At 28.0% G+C, this 12,870-nt stretch overlaps 1 protein-coding gene across 3 annotated transcripts; it reads left to right on the forward strand.

Moving 5' to 3' along the window:
* LOC109343593 (protein TAPETUM DETERMINANT 1-like) lies at positions 989-3,749 on the forward strand. Of its 3 annotated transcripts, none has more exons than XM_019581968.1 (4): positions 989-1,226; positions 1,325-1,581; positions 1,765-1,857; positions 2,997-3,749. In XM_019581968.1, the coding sequence occupies exons 2-4, from the start codon at positions 1,500-1,502 to the stop codon at positions 3,341-3,343; spliced, it is 522 nt and encodes a 173-aa protein (XP_019437513.1). In that variant the 5' UTR covers positions 989-1,226; positions 1,325-1,499; the 3' UTR covers positions 3,344-3,749. The 3 variants fall into 3 exon arrangements, with proteins under 3 accessions (XP_019437513.1, XP_019437514.1, XP_019437512.1); XM_019581969.1 differs by lacking the exon at positions 989-1,226 and having other exon boundaries at positions 1,271-1,581; positions 2,997-3,269; positions 3,356-3,749; XM_019581967.1 differs by lacking the exon at positions 989-1,226 and having other exon boundaries at positions 1,273-1,581.

The following is a 12,870-nucleotide window of genomic DNA, read 5'->3' on the forward strand; positions in this document are numbered from 1 at the left end:
TCCAATAGTTAGAAAAGTAGTTAGCTTGGAAGCAAATTAACTTGCAGTTCACAAGTTAGTCGCACCCTAAAAAGAATAGTTAATTACATAAAAATTACCATAGTCGCAACATCTTGCGTAAATGTTAACAGTTGTGATGTATTGGAGAGAAGTAAACATTTGGCATACATATAGCAGTGGTGGCAGAGTGCGGGTGTTAACCATAAGGCCAAAACTCACAACACTGAAAAAAAAAGCGAGACCCACCGTCTGCATTTGAACTCCTTCATTTCCGAGACTTCTTCCTACCCAAAATTAAAAATAAGTGAGTCAACTTATTTAGTAATAGTTTAATACACAATTTAAGAGTTTTTTCAATATTCACATGAATCTCGTAAAGTTTTTTACATTATATTTGTATTATTTTTATTTGAGAATAAATTATAGTTAACATATGAATAACTTGCTGACAGCCTAATAGTGTAAAGCACACTTACAATGTTAGTATATACATATTTGATCTCAATGTTATTATATATACAAATAAATCATAGACATCTTCCAATAACTTGTGTAGAAATATATCTATGTAAAGATAATCAATAAAATCTTGATAACAATAATTTTTTTAATTATAATTAAAATTTAACCTTAAATATAACACTAAAAAAATAAATGAATTTGTCTTAAAAAATCACATGTGGGAGATGGAGAGATGATAGAGAAGATACTTATTTCCTTTATTTATTTATTTTAAAACCAAATCACATAAAAATGTACAAAAATTCTAGTATATTTCTCTAATTTAGAATATTTTTCACATATTTCTCACTTTCCTCTCTAACTATTGGGATCATTTTATGGAATGTGAAACCAAGAGACATTAATTCAAGTGGTACATACTTGATTCTCCTTAAACAAAGTCTTCTGTTCGAGTCTTGTGGATGGATATAAGTGGGAAACCAAATTTTGTTTTTATGGAATGTGAAAGGTGAAGGAACTTTATGTGCTGTGTCTGGGATATATGGGGAAAAAACTATAGCCATGAACCTCATAAATGCTCTTTCACCTTTTTGACAATTTCCCTCTCTCCCCTCTCACTTCTAATCTTCTCTGCTATCTTCCATCTTTGTCTCTTCATTCTCCACCTCTCTCTCCTTTTCTTACGCGTATTTCTACCTTCACTCTTCACATTCTCTTACAAGTCTACAACAATACAAATACAAATGCATGGAACCATCATTTTGGTAATTTTATTTTATTTTTCTTTTGTTCATTAAATTTAATTAAATCTAACTGTATACAAAATAAATGCTCCCTTTCTATTTTTTCTTTCTCTTTTTAGGTCTCACTTTCATCTTAGCCCCGTGACCCTCAAGTGAGTGATTGACACACACTATCTCTTTTTATCTTTTCTCTCTAATCTTTTTCTCTTTAAACTCTTTTCTTCTGATACCGAGACTCGAGAAACACAACAACCGAGTTATTCACTGAGTCACAACCAACTCGTCACTCGCTTCATGGAACACCATTCGGTTCACCGATTCGTCGCGATTATAACTGCCTCCTTCGTATTCCTCGGACTCATTGCTCTTCTCGTAGGTTCGTTCCTTTCTCATCGCTATAACGCTATGTATTTACCTTCTACAATATAAAATAGTGCACATGTTTTTTGTTTTTTTCCTTTCTAAGAATGTTCCTGTGATTCTTGTACAGCATGAGTGGCTTATAATGTTATGTGAATGTTCTTCAATCATTGTTTTTTGTCGTTTTGAATATACGCAGGTTTTTGTGGTGGGACTCACAACGATGCCGTTTTAGAAGAACGAAGCAACAACACACTATCTATTACTCAGCATCGCAAACTTCTTCATCGTGGTAATTTTATTTCTCTTCATAGTTTACAGTTTCTCTTCCTTTCCGTGTTGTGGTTTTTTCTATTGTTTCTCTCCATGGGAACAACGAGTAATTTGTTACTAATCTCTTTGTATTTACTATCAAATTTGAAAATCTGAAACTTAGAAGTTATTAAACTTGTCAATTTTGTAGAGTTTGGTAAGAGTCTCTAAGAATTGGTTTTTCCCAACTAAAAAGTGAAATTGCTTTTTGAGCTTTAGCTATTTGTGGTAAATTATTAGATTGATTCGCTTTAAATTGTTAATCGTTTCCTTTTCTAATTCAATTTGAGATGTAAGTCAAGTAACACGTCAATATTTTTATTTTTTGTCGTGGTGTGGCTTCCTGCAAAGGTGAATTAATGGGTTGCTCTTGTTAACGTCGTAATTGATGTACTATAATTGTAGTACTGCGCCACTTTCATTTTGATTCTCAATCCTTTCTTCGTTTTACTACCATTTTTATGTAAATGTCCTTTTCTTGAAAAAAAATTCAAAACCAATGTCTTTGTTTTTACATTAAATTTGACTTTGGTTGGATTAAATAGAGATTTAGATTCAATTTAAAATAACTGAATACGTTTTATTAGAAAGAGAGGAATTTTATTATGTAAGTACTAGTCATAATTTGGTTGTGGGATACTTGATCGCTATTTTAAAAACTGCTTTTTTGTCTCTCAAACATGATTTTTTGAAGACTCGGGATGATCTAGTTCTCTCTGGTATGATTTACCGAGTGAAAGGTTTTGTTGTTGGAAAATCTTACATTTGTATTACTAAAGATTTCCAATATCTTGATATTTATGTTGTTATTTTTATAACTAAGAAAATAACAATAAAAAATTATTGAAGAAAATAATATTAAATGTAATCATATTTTCTTTTTACTTTTAGAGTTCATATTGAGGAAACTCTTGTCTTATAAGTAAAACTATATAACGTGATGTCAGTGTTAATTGAAAGTATAATTGCCAGTTTGCTATTAATTTTTAGGAAATTCTTATTTGTTACATGCAAAATTATAACTTGAGAAAATTGTTAGTTGAACATTAATTATATTAAGTAATCAAATGACCATATTGCTATTATTTTTTAAATAATAGTGAAGATTGTTCTGTGCAGCAAACACTGCAATGGTGGAACCTAACAGAATATGGGGTGATAAGTGCAGTATGGCTGATATTGTGATCACCCAAGGACCCACTACCCCACTCCCAAATGGTATCCCAACCTACACAGTTGATATCATCAACATGTGCCTCAATGGTTGTGACATCTCTGGCATTCACCTCTCTTGTGGCTGGTTCAGTTCGGCTCGTCTCATCAACCCGAAATTGTTCAAGCGCCTTCACTACAACGATTGTCTGGTCAATGATGGAAGGCCATTGATCAATGGTGATTCCATTTCATTCCAGTATGCCAATACCTTCCTATACCCACTATCAGTTTCCAAAGTAATTTGTGTTTGACACCATTCTTAGTGGAAATTGCTGATTGTGAATGTCGTTGACTGTGAAGAGTGTTTTTTTGTTCCACTTGTAAGGTATGCTGAATTTGTTGTATTTTGCAGCAATTCATTCTTTTGACATGTATATACATATATAGGTATAAGCCCATATGTTACCATATTAGTTACATGCACAGTTGATGGATCTTTTGATTGTGATATGAACAGAGGAAAATGTTTTTACTAGGTGATGACGACTGAGAATGTTGTTCCACTACAACATATTGCTTTGCCTTTCTTGCTATGTCCTTTGTTTTTAGGGCATGATGACATACTTTTTAGCCATTTCCCATTTGTGTACAACATTCATTCATTAAAAAGAAAAAAAGTGGATGAAAGTAGAAGAGGTCCCCTCCTTTTTCATTCTATGTGCCCTTTGAAAAATTACCTTGTCAGTGAGATGAATGCAGTGATGCAAGTGTATACTGGTCACCCAAGAGACCCGTGACATATCATAATGTCTACCCGAAACAAGTTCCATTGCTTAACCAGAAATATTAATATCATTCACGATTGAGCGATAGATTAAGGTGGAATGAGGCATTTTGGATGCCTGACCCTAGGTGGGGTGATGTCATGGTCCCTTCTTTTGCTTTCAAGGTTGTAAAAAAGGCATTGGTAATTTATTAAATGGGATAATGATTTTGTCGTCGTATTAATTATAACTGTGAATATCCCAAGGGCTTGGTTCAGCTGAACTTATTATGTATCGATTGGACTTGAGTTTTGAACTGATTCAATGCAAATAATTTTAGCTTAAGATTTAGTGTAATGTTATGAAATCGGAGTTGAACATCAAACCATAAGATATTTTATATTAGGTTTAATCAGTTTATATAATTAATAATTATGAATAATTATATTCAAGTACTATTTCTTCATTTTTTTTTCCAGAAGTAAAATAAAATATTATAGTAGTATTTAGTTTTTTTCCAACTTATTTGATTTACATTATGTGTTTTTGTGGTTTAACAGAGTTTAACACTAATAGACCAGAATTTTCCTGATTGAAAGTGATTTAACCCCTCATTCAGTTAAAACGACAAACCAAAGTTGTTTTTAAGTATGGTCAACTGTCGGACCATCTGATCCGGTTCTCATAACATTGATGTACTCAATTAAAGTGGATTAAAAATTCAAATTGAGAATAAAGAATATTCTCAAACTAGATATACTTTGATCAATAAAAGTTTAACATGTGTATTATTTTGTTTAGTTTTAGAAACATTTTTATAAAAAATGATTAAATAGGACAATGTTATAATTTTAGTGGTTGGCGGAGAAAATTTATCTCCTTATATCATAAGATACTTTACTCATTTAAATTTATGTTGTTCATAAGTTATAATAAGTAGAGAAGTCAAAACGGGCGAGTCTGGTCGGCCCGACCCGCCAAAGCTTGAAAATTTATAGAGTTTGGGTATCACATTATGTACTTTTTATTGAACCCAATCTTTTTAGACCGAACAGGTCGAGCTTTATTAAAATTTGGATTGGGCCTGGCTTACCCAGGCGGGTTCTAGCTACCCGTTTTTTTAAATGTTTTTTGGATCTTTGGCTTGATAATAAGCTCTTGATGAAAATTATTCTACAAAATAAGTTATAATAAAAAGTAGATAATAAATATTATGTTATAAACTTTGAATAAAATATAGAGTAATAACTAATTTCTATAAACAAAAATTTATAAACTACAATAATGTTATAAAGTTAATCTTTATATTATCTTTCCTATTTTGTTGAATATCCTTTTAAGCACAATAACAAAATAGTGTATCAAATCAATGAGAAGACATTAAATCATATAGATTCAACTTTCCATTTCTTAGTTATATATTTTGTTGGGAGCAACAAGCAATCAAATAGTAAGAGTAAAGATAAGAGAATAACACAAGGAATTCGATAATGAGATTCGACTAATTGTTCCTATATCCCTAGGAATGTTGAAATATTAACATTATGTATTAGAGAATTAAGACTTGTGTTTATCTATCGTTCTCCTTGTTTACATTAGGTTTACATAGCATAAATATATAATACTCTACCCAACCCATTTACATTAGCCCAAAATCATAACTTGTATTCATGTTATATAAAGAATATGAGTCATTGCATAACATATGTAATTAGATTTAACTTTCACAACAAAAACATAATAAAGAAAATATATTTTACAACAAAACTAAAAGAAAACATAATTATTTATCATAGAGAGCTCCACACAACCAAATTTAACTTAATGTTCACAATGAAAATATTGATAAAGAGCATACAAAAGATTTTCACACATGTTGTAAAGAATAATGATCATATATTATGATGAGGGTTATACTTTGACATATAGAGTTCATTTTGAACTTGAGTCTATACGACCATTACTACAAACCAAGACATTATGTATGTGGACATGACATCACGTCTTAACTCAAACACATGACATTAGATATATATATTTGGTTGCATTGGACTTAACAAGTGTGTTAAAAAAGTTACGCATTAATATCAAATGATATATATATATATATATATTAAATATTTAAAATTTAAATATAAATATTTTTTAGTATTATACAGTCTGACCGGCCACAACCCGCATTGGACGGGTTTAGGCTACAATTTGATATGCATAAAGTATTTGGACTTTTCAACCCAATCCAACCTTTTCCAAACCCATGTGGGCTAGCCCATTTTGACACGTCTAAAAATAAGGATGACCATTGATAGATATATATAATGAAAAGAGAGATTAATCTTTATATTTATTTTTATCAAATATTAACTATTATATATATTATATTCATATATTAATATTATACTATATATAATAATTATAAAATATTATATATATATATATATATATATATATTTGTATATGATGATAAATATCTATTTTTAAATTACATATTTTAGTATTTATTGTCATATATTTAAATATATATATATATATATATATATATATATATTAACTATAATAAAAGCTAAAACTATTAAAGAAAGGATAATATAAAATCTAATATCAATATTTAAAAAATGAAACAAATGAATAAAATGTCTCCTCCTACATGTCATAAAAGACAAGAAATTGAGATATATATCAAACAATAAGTAGATTTAAGAAGATAAGTTGTCTCCTGATATGAAGAGATATTGTATTCTCATAAATAAAAGTTAATAAAATTGAAATAGACAATCAATAAAATAAATAGTGTACAATGATAAAATAAACAATAAAAGAAGAGGTCAATCCAAAAAAATATAAAAGTGCTAGTGAAATTTGATGGATAAAATAAGAAGTGAATTTTGTTGAAAAAAATAAGCAATAAAAAAACTAAAAGAGTAAATATTAGAGAATAATACAAGGAATTTGTTAACTACGTTCAACCAATTGTGCCTATGTCACATGAAGCATTGAAAGGCGAGAATTATTATTTTTGTTTAGTTATTATTCTCATTGTTTACATTAGGTTTACATAACACAAATATATAACCTTTTACCTCAACCCATTTACATTAACCTAAGCCCATAACTTGTATTGTTGTTATAAGCCATTGCACAACATATGTATTTAAATTTAACTTTCACAAAAAACATAATAAAGAAACTACATTTTACAACAAAACTAAAAGAAAGTATAATTGTTTATCTTAGATAACACCATACAACCAAATTTAACTTAATAGTTCATAATGAAAGTATTCATAAAGAGCATACAAATGATTTTCACACGGGATGTAAAGAATAATGATCATATGTTACAATGATAATATTACTTTGACATATAGAGTTCCTTCTAAACTCGAGCTTTTACTACCATTAATATAAACCAATGCGACATTATTTTTGATAGTGTGCAAAGATTAATATAATAAAGTGAAGTTATAAATTATATTGTGTAGGGACTTAGAGTCCCATATAATGAGAGATTTAATAAATGAGTCAGGCAAAACATCATATATGTGAACATGACAACACGTCTTAACTCAAACATAAGGCATTAAATCTATAAATTTGGTTGCATTGGAAATAACAAGTGTGTTAAAAAAGTTCTGCATTAATCTAAAATGATATATATATATATATTAAATATGTTAAATTTAACTAGTTTGTGCTACAATTTGATATGCATAAATTGTATTTGGGTTTTTCAGCCCAATCCATTTTTTACCAAACCCATGTGGGTTAGCCCAAATCTGTCCACGTAGCCCGTAATGTTATGAATCATGAGTTTAAGAGTGTAAAAGTTTGATTCGATTTGATTTTTGGTGCAATTCGAAACTACCAGTTGCATCGAACTTCTCCACAGCGAACAAAAAAATAGTAAAAGAGTAAATATTAGAGAATAATACAAGGAATTTGTTAACTACGTTCAACCAATTGTGCCTATGTCACATGAAGCATTGAAAGGCGAGAATTATTATTTTTGTTTAGCTATTATTCTCATTGTTTACATTAGGTTTACATAACACAAATATATAACCTTTTAACTCAACCCATTTACATTAACCTAAGCCCATAACTTGTATTGTTGTTATAAGCCATTGCACAACATATGTATTTAAATTTAACTTTCACAAAAAACATAATAAAGAAACTACATTTTACAACAAAACTAAAAGAAAGTATAATTGTTTATCTTAGATAACACCATACAACCAAATTTAACTTAATAGTTCATAATGAAAGTATTCATAAAGAGCATACAAATGATTTTCACACGGGATGTAAAGAATAATGATCATATGTTACAATGATAATATTACTTTGACATATAGAGTTCCTTCTAAACTCGAGCTTTTACTACCATTAATATAAACCAATGCGACATTATTTTTGATAGTGTGCAAAGATTAATATAATAAAGTGAAGTTATAAATTATATTGTGTAGGGACTTAGAGTCCCATATAATAAGAGATTTAATAAATGAGTCAGGCAAAACATCATATATGTGAACATGACAACACGTCTTAACTCAAACATAAGGCATTAAATCTATAAATTTGGTTGCATTGGAAATAACAAGTGTGTTAAAAAAGTTCTGCATTAATCTAAAATGATATATATATATATATTAAATATGTTAAATTTAACTAGTTTGTGCTACAATTTGATATGCATAAATTGTATTTGGGTTTTTCAGCCCAATCCATTTTTTACCAAACCCATGTGGGTTAGCCCAAATCTGTCCACGTAGCCCGTTTTGACACGTTTAAAAATAAGGATGACCATTAATAATATATATAATGAAAAGAGAAATTAATCTTAAAATTTATTTTCATCAAAATATTATATTATATTCGTATATTAATATTAAACTATATTTAATAATTATACAATATTTTTGATATGTGTATATATTTTTATATGATGATAAAGTGTAGCATTATAAAATTGTGTCATTAAAATCTGCTTATATTTTTGTACTTAATTGAAAAAGATTATCTGTTTTGTTTGGTTAAGGTAAAAAGATTATTTTTAATAGTAAATCAGAAAAGTGTGAATTTATTTGTTTATGTATATTATTTTTGTTGTAATTTATCTATTTTTAAATTATATATTTTAGTATTTCTCATCATATATATATATATATATATATATATATATATATATATATATATATATATATATATATATATATATATATTTAAATATATATATATATATATATATATATATATATATTAACTATAATAAAAGCTAAAACTATTAAATAAAGGACATATAAAATCTAATATCAATATTTAAAAAATGAAATATATAAATAAAATGAATAAAATGTCTCCTCATACATGTCATAAAAAAAAGAAAATAAGATATATGTCAAACAATAAGTAGATTTAAGAAGATAAGTCGTCTCCTAATATGAGAATATACTTTATTCTCATAAATAAAAGTTATTAAAATTGAAATAAACTATCAATAAAATAAATAGTGTGCAACGATAAAATAAACAATAAAAAGAGAGTTAAATCCAAAAAATATAAAAAATTTATTGAAATTTGATGGATATCGGTATAGTGGTATAGCGATTCAACCAGTAGTTCACTAATTAAACTATATACCAGTGAAATTAGATATTAAAATATAATATATTATCATTAATGTTAAAAAATCAATAAAAAACAAATATTTTTTTCATTTTCATTAAAAAATTAATTTTAAATAAAAATCGGCCGGTACGGTTCAATTGAAAACTGACCGGTATGAACAGTTTTGAGCAATTTTAGCCAGTCATAATCGGTATGATTGCATGACCGGTATAATTACCATTTGAACTAACCTGCACGAACGGGTTTTCATAACACTGAATATTATGAATCATGAGTCTAGAAGTGTAAAAGTTTGGTTCGATTTGATTTTTAGTGCAATTCAGTGACTAAACTAAACATAAAGATATGGTTCAATTCACCTCTTTTAACTGCAAATTTTATTATAAGAATCGATATGAATCGCTCATGAATAGTTTGTCTCGGTTCCATGGTTTTCATTGATTTATTTATTAATTTTTTTGCATCAATTGAAAGTTCAAAATATATTACAAAGAGATATTGTTTGTCCATAAAAGAAAAAATACTACTACTATTATTATCAGTAAAAAATTGAAACTGATAATTGTTTGTTAGTAAGATATGTAACAATTATGTAATTTAGGAAGACAAAAAAAACAAATTACCACATATAAAATTATAAATAATATAATTCATAATTAGTAACATATATACTATAAATAACATACATATAACAATTAATAACATAAATATCATTTTTAGTAACATATATAACATTACAATTCACAATTAGTAACATATATAACAATACATGTATAATAATTTATGGTATAAGTTAGTTTCAAATACCATACAACAAAAGTTAGAAGATATGTTATAAATCATCATGACACTGGAAAGCATCGCACATATATAACAATTGAGTAAGTAGTAACATATATAATATTGACATAATAACAATTGAGTTAAGTAGTAACATATATAACATTGACATAATAACAATTTCGTAATATATAGCATTATAATTTACATAAAATTGATAATTCAATCCACCAAATTGGTTGAAGAATTCTCTAGTATCTATTTTTTGATATACAGTTCAGATCAGTTTCAACGGTATCTAAAACTAGGAACCGAACTGAACATAAATAGTTCCTTAAAAAATAACTTAACCGAATCACGAAACCGAATCGAACCATACTTTATGATTTGGTTCAGTTCAGTTTTATCTGTTCCGTGGTTTTAAAAAATAACTGTTATACCCATACCCAAGTTGGACATCAACCTAGAAGAGGTCGTGCATATGTTCTAATTGGTTTAACCAGTTAGACTATCTAGTCAGACTAGAAGATATCATAGTAGTATATATAATTATATTATATAATTAATTAAAAGAAGTCAATAAAATACTTATCAATATTATGTTTTGCATCATACATACAAGTTTAAGCAGTGTTGTTAAAACCGTACCGGTTATCAAACCGGTCAGGGTAATGGTATAGTGGTTCAACTGGTGGTTCAGTAATTAAATCGTATGCCGGTTAAACCGGACATACCTACTTATATATATATATATATAAACCTATAACAAAAAATTCCAAATAAGTATATACTCAAATTTATAATTCATATTCATAATCTAATCAAAATTCACATAAACAAACAACTTTAAGTCTTTAACAAATACAAAGTCTAAATTACAAAACATATATCAATCCAAATATCACTTAATAACTGCAAAATATAAAAAATAAATGACACAAGTTCACAACTCACTCTGCAAAACAAATAAATTTGGAGTTTTAACATTTAACACCAATGAGTCAAAATTGTCTCATATTGATATTATATTTTTGCACCAAATCCTATCTTTAGACAGTACTTCAAGATTACACAAATGTCACTTAGATTACACATTGAAAAGATGAGTCACCTTGTAATGAGTTTTTAAGTTTTTTGTCAAAAAAAAAATTTTTTTGTATAAACTGGCCGGTTTAGTCAAATATCGGTCGGTTCACTAGTTTTGACCAGTTTTGATACTTGGTCGGTTCAACATTTGTACCGTACCGATTAGGAGACCGGTTCACCGGTTTTCCAGTTAAACCAGCCGTACGGTACAATTTTTATATCATTGAGTTTAAGTCTTACATAATTAGAATTATATATCAATTTAATTTACCTACATTAACATAATCAAATATTGGTTACTATGTAAATCTTATGTAACATAATTATATAGCAAAACAACAAGGATAGAAAAGAATAAGAGAAACCAATAAGGCGTTGATTTAGTGGTATAAAGTCCAACTAATCCCTAGGATGACCAAAATGTCAATGATTCAATTCTTGAGAGCGACATTTGTTGGAAGAAACAATCACACACCCCGAGAGAGATTAAGTCCTTACCAAAAAGGTGGGAGAACAATACCCATGATAGTACCAAAAAAGAGTAAGAAAATGAAATATCCCATGATACAAGGAGATAAGTTTCATTGTTCAGCCACTAAAATCATGATGTGTTTTATTTAATCATTTTGGATACATATATTTCTAAAATCTAAAAACAAATAGAAAAAGATATATGTATCGACAGCGTAATTAAAAAACTATCATTCCATCATCCACCATTCATTTTCATTCATCATTGACTTTTCGAAAAAATAATAATAATAATAAATAGTGAATGATGTAATGAAACCATTCATTTTCATTCATCATTAACTTTTCAAAAAAATAATAATAAATAGTGAATGATGTAATGAATATGTATAAATTTTTACATTGATAATACATAGATATTACACTTCAAGATAAAAATGAATGAAAAGTGAGAAACATGTTTCTTTAGCAGTACACATATAGACAGTACATAGAAATCATGAACTTTAACTGGAATTGCTTTAATCCGCAGTAGACATATACATATATGCTAATGCCAAACCGATCCTCTGTGTTCTCCTATAACTAACTTCGTGAATTGTCTGAATTTCAGAAGAGAAAATATTAAAAAAAAATCTGGATTGGAATTATGAAATAAATCCACAACAAAACAATTAGAATTATATACGTAGACAAAATAGAAAGTGGCTAAGCAAAAATAGATCAGAATAGTGATTAATTAGAGAAGGAGGTATCACTTTGTAATGTATTTTAACTTATAGTGCACCATAGGCTAGAAAAACTAACAAAACCTGAAAAACAGAAAAATAATGGAAGTATGGAACAGAAAAAGCCAGAAAATAATCAAATATTGGTTTTATGACTTCATCACTTTCATGTTGCATATTGAAACCTGAAAGCCAAAGCCGGAAAACCAGAAAAGTAAGGAGAGGAAAGTCGTAAACCATACTGCAATGGTGATGGAAATGACGACGATAAGGCTTCCTGCATGTGTGACTTCCTACAACGACGGTGGTTATTCTCTGCACTTCATGTTTTTCTTTCCGCGTGATGTTGTATGTGATGTGTCCGACTATTGACAA

The sequence above is a fragment of the Lupinus angustifolius genome, chromosome LG03 (genome assembly GCF_001865875.1).
Source record: "Lupinus angustifolius cultivar Tanjil chromosome LG03, LupAngTanjil_v1.0, whole genome shotgun sequence".
Taxonomy (NCBI): Eukaryota; Viridiplantae; Streptophyta; class Magnoliopsida; order Fabales; family Fabaceae; genus Lupinus; species Lupinus angustifolius.